This window comes from Hemiscyllium ocellatum, chromosome 9 (assembly GCF_020745735.1).
Source record: "Hemiscyllium ocellatum isolate sHemOce1 chromosome 9, sHemOce1.pat.X.cur, whole genome shotgun sequence".
NCBI lineage: Eukaryota > Metazoa > Chordata > Chondrichthyes > Orectolobiformes > Hemiscylliidae > Hemiscyllium > Hemiscyllium ocellatum.
In genome coordinates, this window is record NC_083409.1 from 72,963,108 (window position 1) to 72,977,914 (window position 14,807).

The 14,807-nt window shown below is 38.7% G+C and overlaps 1 protein-coding gene across 1 annotated transcript in view; it reads right to left on the reverse strand.

Moving 5' to 3' along the window:
* nrd1a (nardilysin a (N-arginine dibasic convertase)) overlaps window positions 1-14,807 on the reverse strand; it is a 107,746-nt gene continuing 92,939 nt past the window's right edge. Inside the window, exons 28-31 of the mRNA XM_060830451.1 lie at window positions 13,389-13,479; window positions 9,597-9,713; window positions 5,086-5,175; window positions 1-765 (exon numbers count right to left, since the gene is read on the reverse strand). Of these exons, the coding sequence (XP_060686434.1) occupies window positions 571-765; window positions 5,086-5,175; window positions 9,597-9,713; window positions 13,389-13,479 (493 nt within the window). The 3' untranslated portion in view covers window positions 1-570. The remainder of the gene's footprint in view (window positions 766-5,085; window positions 5,176-9,596; window positions 9,714-13,388; window positions 13,480-14,807) is intronic.

The window sequence follows — 14,807 nt, forward strand, 5'->3', positions numbered from 1 at the left end:
TTCACTCAAAGATCTGTTTAATGGGGGATTCTTTTTTTGCAAATGCATCAGTTTGGTCTTTGAAAACACCAGCTTATTTAAGAATTAATCAATGATTGCTCGCCATACAAAACTGATCTGTTCTAAATAAGTAGGTTTGAACAGAGGTAAAATAGGCAAAACAATTTTAAGTTTGATATTCTTCTCAATCAAACCCACTAGTTTAAAAACAGGTCTGCCGAATACATTTAGCACTTACAAAAGAATGCTTCAAGTGTTTTAAATGACATTTTCCAGAAAGCAATGACAAACCAAACTGCATAATTATTCAGATATTTACTGCTTTTCTGCCTCAATAAATTCTGGTGCAAGTGTATCATTATTAGGTGATCACTAAAATACAGACATCAAAATACACTCTTAAATTAACTAGTTATATTGACACACTTGCATATCAAGTTGCACCAATTTATGGTGAAATGCCTCTCCTCCTAAAGCAGAACACCATGAATCAGGATTTAATTTTACATGTAAACTGCATATTCTTAAACAGTGCATACTCTTCCTGTGACCTTCTCCAATTGACAAACATCATTTCAATATTTTATGCAAAGGGTAAAGTTTGAGTTTTGAATTGAATGCAGTTATATCATTAATGGTGGTTGCGTGCTCCATCTGAGGGGTCACAGGTAAGTAAATGAGCTGACATGCTTCTCCATGTACGAATTTTGATTCACATGAGGCGACATTGGTTAGATCTGGTTCATGTTGCCCATGTCCAGTCACCTGCAAAGCATCAAACCAATAAGAATGAGTACATTTGGATCTCCAATGAAATTACTGATATACCAAAAACAAATCTTACTAATGTTTGCATGTCACAGTACTTATTCATCATCCACTAGCAGACAATAAAATTACAAAATTAAATGGTCTACAGTTTCTAACTGCAGTAAGTTGCATACCGGGAGGAAGTACTTACTCAAAGTGAAAAGTCAAGTGCTTAAAACAGAATTTTTAAAAAATGACTGACAGTAGTGTTCATCACTTGTAAACTGTAATTTACTTGAATGTACATTGCAGGAAACATTTGGTTAAAATACAGAAATCAATTTGAAATGGGTGATAAATTTTAGAGATACTATACTACACTACACTTGGTGGAAGTGAATGCTAACCATGCAAGAATGCTGTGCAGTGAATAATTTATTTGCCAAACAAAATGTGACCCTGTAAATAAAGCAGTTAATGCATTCATTTAAAATAGATAATCACAGTTACCCCATACAACAAATAACAGAGTCCAAATTTCTCAAGTAAAAGCAAAATACTGTGATGCTTGAAATCTGAAATAAAAACAAAATGCTGGAGGAACCTGGTAGATCTGGCAATATCTGTGGAGATAGAAACAGGATTAATGTTTTGAGTCCTGCATAACACTTCAGAAAATGAAACAAGCTGGAAATTTGTTTTTTTTAAATGCTTTTGTGTTAGAGGGGGAGGAGGAGCAGATGGTGAGCGTACCCACAGCAACAGAAAAAAAGGCAGAGATATTGGTGGTAAAGGAGAGACAGAGATGTAAACTAACTATAAATGGTAGCTATAGAACAGAAAATTGATCATGCTGCTGACAGCAAAGCCAACAAGTTAGAACAAGACACAGCCCAGGAGAGTATAGAATGGAAGAAAAATGGTGCACAGAGGTCATGCTCTGAAGTTGTGGAATGTGGTGTTGGGTCCTAGAGGCTGTAGAATGCCTAAGTGGAAAAGGAGATGTTGCTCTAGTTTGGATTGAAGTTTCATTGGAACACTTCAAGTAGTGGTCCAGAATGGTCTTTATACTTGAAAACACTTAAGTGTTCACTAGATTTTACAACACAACTTGCATGTGAATATCTGTCAAACTCATTCATAATCAACTTATTGGTGTGAATGGAATAGTTTGAGTAGCTTAGGTAAAAACAAGGACTGCAGATGTTGGAAACCAGATTCTAGATCAGAGTGGTGCTGGAAAAGCACAGCAGTTCAGGCAGCATCCGAGGAGCAGGAACATTGACGTTTCGGGCAAAAGCCCTTCATCAGGAAGGTTTGAGTAGCTTGGCAGGATATTTTTTATGGATTAAACTTGGACACTTTAAAAATTGTATACCATATTTATGGTACAAATTGAGTTTTGAAAATGTTTTGAGCTGAAATTAGGGGGTTGACTTATACACGAGATATTGTTTTTGAGGGGTTGAAATTCATGCTTGGCAAGAGTCAGAAGTTGGACAAACAAGAGCCAGATCTCTACATAAAATCACAAGTAACAAAAGGAAAAATAATTATGGCCATTGTTAAATATTTAACTACAAAATAACTGTCTCCATTCAGCTTGCTATGGTAGTACCATAAAGTGCATATAGGTCTACACATAACGCTACATACAAAAGTTAATAAGCATACCAGCAAATACAATTCACGAAATAAAAACGAGCAGTAAAAAAGACAATATTTTATTTGAATAGACAGTTGTATTTATTAGCAGTTTCATGCAAACATTTTACATCACCATATATCACAAATATTATGGGATAGCTGCTTTAAACAAAAGTTACCGGTACATGCAAAAGTCTATTAGAAACCCTTAGATTCACTGTCCTCATCAGTTGCACCATTAAATAATTCATTCGAGTCGTCCAGGGTCAAGCATATTGTCATATGGATCATCTTCATCTGAACTCTCAAGGGGATCATCAATTGATTTGTCATCACTCCCATCTGACCATAAATAATAAATCATCCTCCATCCCATCTAAAAAGCATTAGAAATTCCACATTTTTTGAAGGCTTTCTCAATAATTTCAGTTTTCATCTCCTTCCAGGACTCAGCAATCCACTCTCATACAGTTGCAAGTAATGGAGCACGCATGTTGCCACCCTTTGTGAAGCTTTTTTTCCCCTTCTTGCATCCAAGTGTCCCATTTCTTCCGTACTAAGTCCTTAAAAGATTTATTGATGCTAACATCCAGTAGCTGCAACATGTTTGTAAGGCCTTCAGGAATCATTGCAATGTCAGGATTCTTAGCTCCAAGTTCAGTGGTAACACTTTTCACTCTGTGTGATTTGAACATATTCCTAACCAGTAAACCTTTTTCCTTTCTAAGTACACCTGGTCGCATATTCCAGATCTCCCTAATCAAAATCTTGCAGCCACCTTCATCCATCCACCCTTTATCACAATGCCTTTTGGAAATTTCTGCCTGGGCAGAGTTTTCTGTTCAAAGATCACCAACGGTTTTAACTTTGTTCCATCTACCATACAACCAATACCACAGTGAATCGAGTCCTTTCATGGCCAGTAATCTTAACCAAAACTGATATGCCAGGGAACAGAATTGTGGATAAGATTGGAGCAAAATCAAAGTTTATTGGGGTTTTATCCATATTGCCGACGCATGAGAGCCTGTATCCATTTTTCTTCCAATTTCCGATTACAGAGGAACATCAATTATCCAAATATCAATTATCGATATTGAATTATCCAAAGGAGATCTGGAGGTCCCGATAGAAACATTACAAAGAGATGTTTCAACCCTGACCGCATGTTTTGTTTACAATGATTGAAAACGTTCTCGGCTCACTGAAATGCTGCTGAGAACAGCTCTGGACATCGATGGGAGCCCATCTCCAAATGACTGACCTCCCACCCACTCACTTTCCCTCTCCCCCCACACTCCCTACCAGTTCTACATAGGGGTGAACCCTAAATTCCCCTTTCCCAGATATTCTCTCTAATATTGTCCTGTACAGGGCAGAGTGGGAATTTGTCAAAACATTGCAGTAAAAAGTTGTATGTGCATGCGCGCTATTTGGAGACTTACCCACAAATGCAGCAGCAGTCTTACTGTTGGTGTACAGTCCAGATGCCAGAGAGGGGCTGACAGGGGCAGGGGTGCAAGCAGGGGGAGCTGGGGGCATGGTGCTGGGGGGTGGGCAGGGGCAATGCTGGCCATGTTTTTGGTGGGTGGTGTAGTGTTGGACACCTGAACAGGGAGCAGACTTAACAGAAAACTCTGAGCCTCAGAGGAGAGGCATTGAATCGATTAACCGAATAATCAATTATCCAAATGAAATAGTGCCTGCCCATCTCAATCGGATAATCGGGGTTCCTCTGTACAAAGCAATGGAACCTCATTAACTTGTCATTAAGTTCTGCAAGTAGACATTGGGCAATCTTGTTTTTCTGTCTAAGCATGAAATCATACATTTTCATAAACCTACTGCACCAACCAGCACTGTCTTTGAAATCACCAAATCCACCCTTTTTTGCTTCGTTTTTGGTGCGAATTCTGATACATTATTGAGTCACAATGCTTCTATTCTGATGTCAGCAACCCTTTCTTCTAGTTGTGGCCGCTTGTTCAGCTTCCCTTACTTTGCATACTTTCTGTTTTGACATAGCCTTTTTCCTCCAATTTTAAACAAATTTTTCAGAAACAAAACTCCCTCGCAGCTATGGTATTGTCGGTCTTCTGTGTAACTTCAACAACATTTCGTTTAAACATTTCGTGCTGTGTATTTGTTTCTTCGTAAAGCCATTTTGTCGAGAAAATTTGGGGGAGCTTTACAAGTTTGGAGCATAACTGTATGCAACACCTACTTCTACGAAACTGAGGCAATGACGGGAAGACAAGGTCGAGGGCTGCCATAATGTATCGTAGATATTTGTAATGACGCAGATATTGCATTTGAATCAAAAATGTACAAGTCATGCCCTTTAAGGTTGCATATATGGTCAGGAAGAGACCCCCGAAGAACTATGGTCAATACATACACGAGGTACATGAAAAATACCAGACTTTGGGGTAAAATAATGCGTTGACTTATACACGAGATCGACATATACACAAGTATAAGATAGTTTGACTGGAAATATATTGAGGGAATGCACTAATCATTTAAGCAGTAGGCATTTAAAACAACTTTTTCTTTGTATGGACAATAAATACATTCGCAACTTACTGTTTTATCATCTCAGAATGAAGTAATTTTGTTTTACATGAGATATTACACCTAAAGATCATTTGAAATCAAGAGGAAATCTAATGGATGCACTGGACTTACGTGAATACTAAGTTTTTTACTCTTGTGTTCCTTGTGAGTTCTGAACCAATTCACCAAGTCTTCTTTGGTAAATGACTGAAGAGCTCGAATCTGTTAAATCAAAGACATATCAGGATAGCAACATATCTGTTGCTCTTCACAATGTAATCACAATTTTGATAGCAATGTTAATTAAAAAGAAAAAAAAACAAGCTAAAAATCATTCTACAAATTGCCAAAGGTATTAAAGACGGTGAACAAAAGGTAAGTCAATAGATGTTGTTTATATAGACTTGTAGAAGGATTTGATAAAGTCCCACACAAGAGTTTGTTAATTGGATAATGGCAAACCAAATCAAATCTGCTGATGAGACAATTGGGTAGCATTGTCGACAGTGTTGATGATCGCATAATATTACAACAGGATATTAGTAATTAGGTGACTGCGCAAAGCTGTGGCAGAAGGATTTTAATATAATCAGGCGAGGTTTCTATTTTGAACTGATAAAGGGTAGATCAGGGTATTTTGTGCCTTCTAAAACTTAAATACATGTTTGCCCAGTGAGATTTGGGGGGTCAGGTACATCGCTCTTTAAAATGCCACAAACAGGTGCAGAAAGTAGTCAAGAATGCTGGTCTTCTTATTGAAAGAACTGGAATACAGAATGCAGATGTTATGCTGCAATTATACAAGACCCTAGTTAGACCTACAGAGTAAGTAAGTAGATCTGGGCATCAGATCTTAGGAAGGATATCTGGGTCCTGGAGGGAGTTAAATGCAGGTTTACAAAGATGACTACCTACTTTTGTATCATCAGCAAAGATACATTGCACTATGCCCCCTCCTCCAAGTCATTATTATAGGTAGTAAATAATTTAGAACAGAGAACTGTCTATGTGATATTCTACTAATTAGGACAAAGCTGAAAAGACAGATTAATTAACACAGAGTCAGAATTAATTATACCCAGTAACAAGAGCTCCCATGCTGTGCAATAAGATAGATAATGTCAGGCTAATGACAGATGTTAGGTTACTAAGCTATAGATTCCTGCTTTCTGTCAGTCTTCCTGACCCCCACCATCATCACCTCTTGAACAGGGGAGGTCATGTTGGTGGTTCTCCAATCTACTGGAACCATTCTGGAATATTCTGGTCCATGTCTTCTCTATCATTGCAGGTACTTCCTTTAAAACCTTTGGATGCAGGCCCTTAGGTCCTGGTGACTTGTCTGCCTTCAATCCCATTTGTTTGTCAATACTTTGTCCCACGTGGTAAAGCCAGTTATAAAATCTTCCCTCCCATTAGCATCTTGCTTATCTGTTATCCTTTGTTTATGCTGTCCTCCTAAGTTTTGGTGAGTGTTATGAAATATCATCAGTTTAATTTTCTGCCACTGCTTAGCCTCTAAGTTTCCCCTTGATCCATTTTTCCAATTTGCTTTAGACAACTCTTTCTGCACACCTCAATCAATCTTTCTGGATTCCAGTACATTTCCCAGAAGAGAGTTGGTGGATTGGATGTTACTCTGTCCAATCTTCCCCAGCCATTAATTCACTTAGAACTGCATTTTTTGTCCTAATTGTCCAACTTTTGACTTTATTTTTCATCAATCTTTTGCAGCTGTATGTCTATTCAGCCATTCAGTCGGCATCTGCTGTTGATAGTTAGTACTCTGAAATTAGGCTGAAGACATTGGTTGGAGTCCCTCAAACTGAATTTGAAATTCTATCATGTTTCAAATTATAACGGGATCTTGATCAGATGGACCAATGGGCTGAGAAGTGGCAGATGGAGTTTAATTCAGATAAATGTGAGGTGCTGCATTTTGGGAAAGCAAACTTTAACAGGACTTGTACACTTAATGGTAAGGTCCTAGGGAGTGTTGCTGAACAAAGAGACCTTGGAGTGCAGGTTCATAGCTCCTTGAAAGTAGAGTCACAGGTAGATAGGATAGTGAAGGTGGCATTTGGTATGCTTTCCTTTATTGGTCAGAGTACCGAGTACAGGAGTTGGGAGGTCACGTTTCATCTGTACAGCACATTGGTTAGGCCAGTATTGGAATATTATGTGCAATTCTGGTCTCCTTCCTATCAGAAAGATGTTGTGAAACTTGAAAGGGTTCAGAAAAGATTCACAAGGATGTTGCCAGGATTGGAGGATTTGAACTATAGAGAGAGGCTGAACAGGCTGGGGCTGTTTTCCCTGGAGCGTCAGAGACTATGGGGTGACCTTATAGAGATTTATAAAATCATGACAGGCCTGGATAGGATAAATAGACAAGGGGTGTGGGAGCCCAGAACGAGAGGGTATAGGTTTAGGGTAAGAGCGGAAAGATGTAAAAGAGACCTAAAGGCCAACTTTTTCATGCTTAGGGTGGTACATGTATAGAAATGAACTGTCAGAGGAAGTGGTGGATGCTAGTATGATTGCAACATTTAAAAGGTTTCTGGATGGGTATATGAATAGGAAAGGTTTGGAGGGATATGGGCTGGGTGCTGGTTGGTGGGACTAGATGGGTTGGATATCTGGTCGGCATGGACAAATTGGACTGAAGGGTCTGTTTCTGTGCTGTACATCTCTATGACTCTATTACATCCTGGAGGACCCTTAACTATGAAACCTCTTGTTAATCCTACCTCTTCACACATCACTAGATCCATAAGAACCTGTTTTGCTGTGTAGGTTCTGCAAATACTACTCAGAAAATTTTGATGGACTCTACAAATATGACCTCCATGTTACCCTTGCCCATCTGATTTGTCCAGTTAATAAGCAGATTAAAATCACCCATAACAATTATAGTGCTCTTTATCATGGCTCCAACATTTCCCAATTTATACATCGGTCTACAGCAAGGCAACTCTTTGGGAGAGGGCCAACAGACAACTCTCACCTGTGACTTCTTGCTATTGCAAACTGAATCTACTTCACAATCTATGTGCACCTATATCACTACTCACTATTGCACTGATATACTCCTTTACAAATAAAGCTACCCCACCTCCTTTTACTTTTTGCCTATTATTGCAGAATACTGAATTCCCAATCACTATGCAACCATGTCTCTATAATAGCTATTTCTATGTGCTGTCAACCCATTATCCTGAATCAGAATAAAAGAGAAGCCATTTAAAACCTTTTAAAACGTGTTAGCTGTAACACAATTACATAGCCAACTTTAGGTACTGTTTCTAACGCGTGATTTTTCTATAATGTGGGGTTGCACAAGAGTGTTACCATTGCTTTATAGAAGAACTACCTGTAATAATACATAAATGGACTTTTGCAAATAAATTTGTCAAGCCATTTACCGTAAGTATGTGCAATTAAAAGCACACAAGGTTGGATGAAAAGCAGTATATCGTGCAAATCTAAAAGAGAATGTATTTTTCCTCAGTAATGCCATATCTAAAGTATCTCTATGGTTCTAAAGACACATGATAGTGGAGAAAAGAAGGCAGGGATTATCTTTGCTGTCCGGGATGATCATGGACCTGTGGGTAATTTTGGCAGATGAGGTCTGATATGTTGTTCAACAAGATCTGAAGACGTTCGTTCAACTACTGCTGTAAGAAATACACTCATATCTGTGCTCCAAGGAAATGAGAGAAAGAAAAGGAAAATATGCAAAAGAAGCACCATTTGAACCTTGACTAGTTTGTCAACAGCAGATGATGACTGAATGGCTGAACAGGCCCACAGCTGCAAAAGAGTGATGAAAAGCAAAGTCAAAAGCTGGACAATTAGGACGAAAAGTGCAGTTCTAAATGAATTAGGGGGTGGGGGGGAAGATTGATCAGAGTTACACTCATCCCATCAACCCTCATTTGGGAAATGTACTGAAATCCAGGAAGAGCAACTGAGTTAGAAAGGGATAGGAAGATGAAAATGGAGAATGTTAAGGAAATGATCAGAGATTTGTTTTTTGTGATTGAAATTGACTATAGAGAAGCCACCCACAGATACGAGGAATTTATCTCAAGGATAAGACTGAGGAGAAGAGGAGGTTAAAGATTACAATTTGCTACATACAAAACCATGTTTACCGCAACACAAACAGATGACATGGAAAATGAGAAATTTAAAACAGATATGATGGTGGTGGGAGAAAGTGAGGTACCATAGCAATAAGAGAAAAGATGTATTTTGATTATTTGAGCCAAACTGCCATGATGAGGGGTTTTAGAGGAGGCAAATATTTAGAAATATGGATTAAGTGTAGCAAGAAGTATAACATTGTTCAGGTTTTTTTTCTATTTAACTGGTAAAAGATAAAAAGCATAAAATAAATTTTAATGCATTTTTCTTGAGTTTCCCTGTACTCATCCTACGAGCTCTCACAATTAAAATCCAGCATTTTAATCATTGAAAGTGCAAGTATGGTATTTTGGTCTACTAATAAAATAATGGCATATTAACATTATTAAGTTTTGTCATTTAAGAAATTGGAATGATGCACAAACTATAAATCATTTATCTGTTGACTCAAGTATACTTAGTTATTTCTGCTGAGTAGTTTATCTTAATACCTCATGGACAAGTCTGTCGAAGAGATACTGTTGTGTGAAAACTTCATCCCAGTTTCTGTCTACTTCTTCTCCTAGATGTGTATCTTCACATAGTTTAAGTTTTATCAATGCTGTAACCTGTTAAAATAAAAAAAGGTGAGAGTTTGTGATGATGAAAAATTTAACTCGGTATGCTGGTTGTTTGAAACTACAGGGTGACCACCATAACCACGGGTCTGGCTACCGTAGTTTCAGTTACCCGCGGTTTAATGCAGCACAAACAGATGACATGGAACATTCCAGAACCAGGGACCAGGGGGCTGCCAGGGAGGTAAGTTTACCATTTAAATGAATGGGTTCGCTATTATACATGGTTTTGGACATCTGCGATAGGTCTTGGAGCGTATCCCCTGCCGACACTGTGGTCGCCCTCACGTTCAATGATTGTTTAATTTGAGAAATACTATCCCAAGTAGTAAATCGGGAAGGAAAAGCCAGTGAAATATCCTTTTCCCTTCAATAATTTACAGCTTGAACATTGGTCTGTAGGTTACTATATCATCAGTATCTACTATAAATTACAACTAATATTTCCTTAAAAAAATGATTAGCATTTCCTAAAAGGTAACACATGCGATCCAATAATCAACAGATCAAATGAAAATTCTGCAGTTTTGCAAAGTTCAGTCATAGATTATGGGGTTCTTCTGTATCATAAGACCTCATGTAATAGGTTCCACAGCAGTTACTTCCTTTCCCCAGACATTGACACTTCCAGTGGGTTACTATGTTCCAATAACCTGATGTCACAATTATCTGGTATCATAATTTACTGTTTAGAACCTGCATAGGATTTAAGGTAAGGGACAGCAGATTTAGAAGGGATGAGAGAATTCTTTTTCACCCAAAGGGTACTGGGAATCTTTGAAGACTGTAAATAATTCAATCATGTAATCAGTAAAATATTGACACAGAGTAGAAGAAGGAGACATTAAGGCAAAGCACTAAGGAAGTTGCTGAAGCTCTGAATTAGAGAGGCAATTCCACAACTTATGCACAAGAGATCATAACTGGAAGAACATCAGAGCAGAAGGAGATTAAGGATAGAGAGGGGTGAACAGTGAGAATTTTAAAATCAGGGTGTTGGTGAACCAGAAGCAAATGTAGGTCATAACTTGATATAAGTTGGGCATGATGTCAGTTCTGGATAAGTTTAAGTTTATGGAGGCTGGAAAATGAGAGGCCAACATGAGAGTACTGGAATATTTGTAATGATGTGGAGGTGCCAGTGTTGGACTAGAGTGGGCTAAGTTAAAAATCCCACAACACCAGGTTATAGTACAACAGCTTTATTTGGAAGTACTATTTGTAAGTGGAGGTAATAGCAGCAAAATAAGGGTTTCAATAATGGGAGAACTAAGAGATGGCTGACATGAAGACAGTGAAGCAGTCTGTGAGAGAGAGAACAAGGAGTTTGAATCTCAGCTCGTGGTCAAATAGGATGGAAAAGTTGGAAACAGCATGGTGCAGCCTCAGGTAGTGTAGGGAAAAGATTTTTTAAAAATCTATAATGAGGGAACAAAAGTTGTGACATGAGTAGAAGACGATGGTTTCAGTTTTCCAATATTTGATTTTATGGTACTTTGTCTCAGGCAGGATTTGACTCAGGTTAACCAGTCTGACAACAGAGAGCAGTGATAAGTTTGAGAAGAGGTATTAGCAAGTTAGAACTGGGTGTCAGGGAATTATAGGTGTCTACTGATAATATTTTTTCAAATTCATTCATAAGATGTGCATGTTGCTGGTTGGCCAGCATTTATTGGCTGTCCCTAGTTGCTTTTGAGGGGATGTTGAGATTCCTTCTTGAACTGCTGCAGTCCACCTGCTTTAGGTTAATCCACAATGCCATTCAGGAGGGAATTACAATATCTGAACCCAGTGACAGAGAAGGACCAGTGATATTTCCAGGTCAGGATGGTGAGTGACTTGGAGGGGAACTTGCAGTTGGTGGTATTCTCATGTAACTACTGCTCTTGGGCTATAGATGGAAATGGTCGTGAGTTTGCAAAGTGCTGTGCAAGAATCTTTGATAAATTTCTACAGTGCATCTTGTAGGTAGAAGACACTGTTGCTACTGAGATTCAGTGGTGGGGGTGTGGATGTTTGTGGTTGCAGTGCCAATCAAACAGGCTGCTTTGTCCTGGTTGGTGTCAAGCTTCCTGAATGTTTTTGGAGCTGCATTCATTCAGGCAAGTGGAGAGTATTCCATCATACTCCTGACTTGTGCCTTGTAGATGAAGAGCTGAAAATGTGTTGCTGGAAAAGCGCAGCAGGTCAGGCAGCATCCAAGGAACAGGAGATTCGACGTTTCGGGCATAAGCCCTTCTTCAGTAAGCCATTCCTGAAGAAGGGCTTATGCCCGAAACGTCGAATCTCCTGTTCCTTGGATGCTGCCTGACCTGCTGCGCTTTTCCAGCAACACATTTTCAGCTCTGATCTCCAGCATCTGCAATTCTCACTTTCTCCTTGTAGACGAAGGACAGGCTTTGGGAAGTCAGGAGGTGAGTTATTTACTGCATATTCCTAGCCTTTGACCGGTTCTTGTAGCCACTGTGTTTATGTGGGGAGTCAAGGTGAGTTTCTGGTCAATCGTAAACCCAAGGATGTTGACAGTGGGGGATTCAGTGATGGTAACACCATTGAATGTCAGGGAATGGTGGTTAAATTGTCTCTTATTGGTGATGGTGATTACCTAGCATTTGTGTACAGTGAGTGTTACTTGCCAATTGTTACCCCAAGTTTGGATTTTGTTGCATTTGAATATGGATTGATTCAGTATCAGAGGAATCATGGGTGGTACTAAATATTGTACAATCATCACAAACATTCCCATCTGACTTCATCATGGAAGGAACATTGCATCTAGATTAGAAATAGTATAATATTGTAGATATATTCACTGTAAATTTTCTGTAACCATTACAAACAATTATTCAAATTAAACCATGTTCAAATGCAGCAAGAAGATCTGGACAATATCTAGGTTTGAGCTGACAAGTGGCAAGTAGCAACAACATCAAGCAAATGCCAGGCAATAACAATTTCCAACAACAGAAAATCCAACCATTGCCCTTTTATATTAAAGGGTCTCACGAATGCTGAATCCCCCACCATCATGGATTTTTCACTGACTAGAAATGGAACTAAATTAGACATATAAACACTGTGGCTACAAAAGCAGGACAATGCCTGAGTCTCACAGCAAATAAGTCTCCTCTTGATTTTCCAAAGCCTGTTTATCATCTACAATGCACATACAAAAACAAATAAGAAGCTTGACACCATCCACTATAAAGCAACCTGCTTGATTGGTATCACATCCACAAACATTCACTGCCTCTACAGTTGACACTCTGTAGCAGCATCTAGAGTACGATGTACCAAGCACATTAAATAATTCACCCAGGATTGCTTCTATAGCATCTTTAAAGCTCACAACCACCTACAAGGTCACGGCAGCAGATCCATGTGACACCACCACCACCCTGACATGGAAATATATGGTCGTTCCTTCAATGTTGCTGGTTCAAAATTCTGGAACTCCTTCCATGATGGAGTTATGGGTCTACCTAAAGTAAATGGACTGTAGCCATTCAAGATTCAGCACCACGTTCTCAAAGGCAACTGGAGATGGGCAATAAATGCTGGCCCAGCCAGTGATGCCCACATTGCATGACTGAATTTTTAAAAAATGGTATAAAAGTGTTTTCAAAACCATACTGAATTCCTTCTAATATAGTTAATCTTCCTCACCTGAGAAGAGAAAGATTCTTGACTCATTGTTGCCAGCTTTGCAGAAAAGCTCTGAAGAAATTCTTCAATTTTGTTGTCCACTAATTCGGTGCTGTTTAAAATTTTAAATGCAATTTAAACATTAAAATTGCAAATCAGTATGATATTGGAAGTAGGATACTCTAAACAAAGATATAAGATGTTATCAAAATATGTAACAATTGAGAGTGGGAAAGACTGTGTTTCTATTAAATTAATATCAAATAAATGAATTAGCACAAGGCGATATCAGAAAATATCTGAGTTCAACCAACATCAAGCACATTGCAAACAAGATTTGACACTCCATACAATGTCTCAAATTGGAGGGCTCACACCTTTTTACTTTGGAATCAGGCTGGATCTTAGTGCTTAGATTGGCAATCTAAATTGAAGTTTTCATTTACTAAGATATTAGAATGGTGGATACTCTTCTGAAGTTGAGGTATAAATGCATTACTGAGCATTGTAAAATGGCATCGGAGTCTTTATTAGGCTATGTTCTACCTTAACTGGAACGTCATGCCACCAATCCTTGATTATAATTCATAGATATCCTTTATCCCTCAGCAATGTTCATTATCATCAAGCAAACATTTATTTCAAAGGCTGTCATCCAAAGAGGTATCATGGAATGATTTTGTCTACATTGTGATATTGTATTGTAACTTTGTACATAATTCCAGCTATATAACAATTGTACAAGAGCCACTGAAAGAGTAATATTGGACACATTACTTTTGCACACCTTAGAGGGGTTTAGAGTGATTATAGACAGGAAAAAATATCCATACAGTGACATAAATCCTCCCCAAAGTATCTTCTGGTTTGGTCATATTTCAAACAACAGCCATATTTCTGAATTCTGTGCTTACTTAGAAGAATGTAAAACTGAGTAAGAAAAATTAAATGCAGAAGCTAGAAGGAAATTTGATGACTGTGGTATTTAGGGCTTTGGCAGCCAGCTAAAAAAAAAATACTGGTGAGTGTCCCACGTTGCTTCTTTTAAGGAAAGCCTGCTGTATCTTATGCCAATCGGGCAGTTCCGAGGACACTGGCCCTTCCTTTGGAATGGTGTCTTTTGGGGCACGGGTCCTACCTGCCAGGAGGTGCCTGCTAAAGGTAAGCAGCTTCTGTATTTGGCAACACCACTGAGCAAGCTGTGGTTGCTGCCAAAATAGCAATCCAACAATCAACCGTGGGTCATGCACCCTGAACTTAATTTGGAAAGTGACAGGAGTATGGTGGAGATCAGGTATACTAACCACACTGCCTAATTAAATGCCCTTTCATGCTCTAATGTCGCTATCCCTGGCAGTACGAGATTCCTTCCAATAACAGGGCATAGAAGGTTAAAGATTAAAAGCTCTTCTACTCTCTCCTAACTTAAAAATTGTGGGT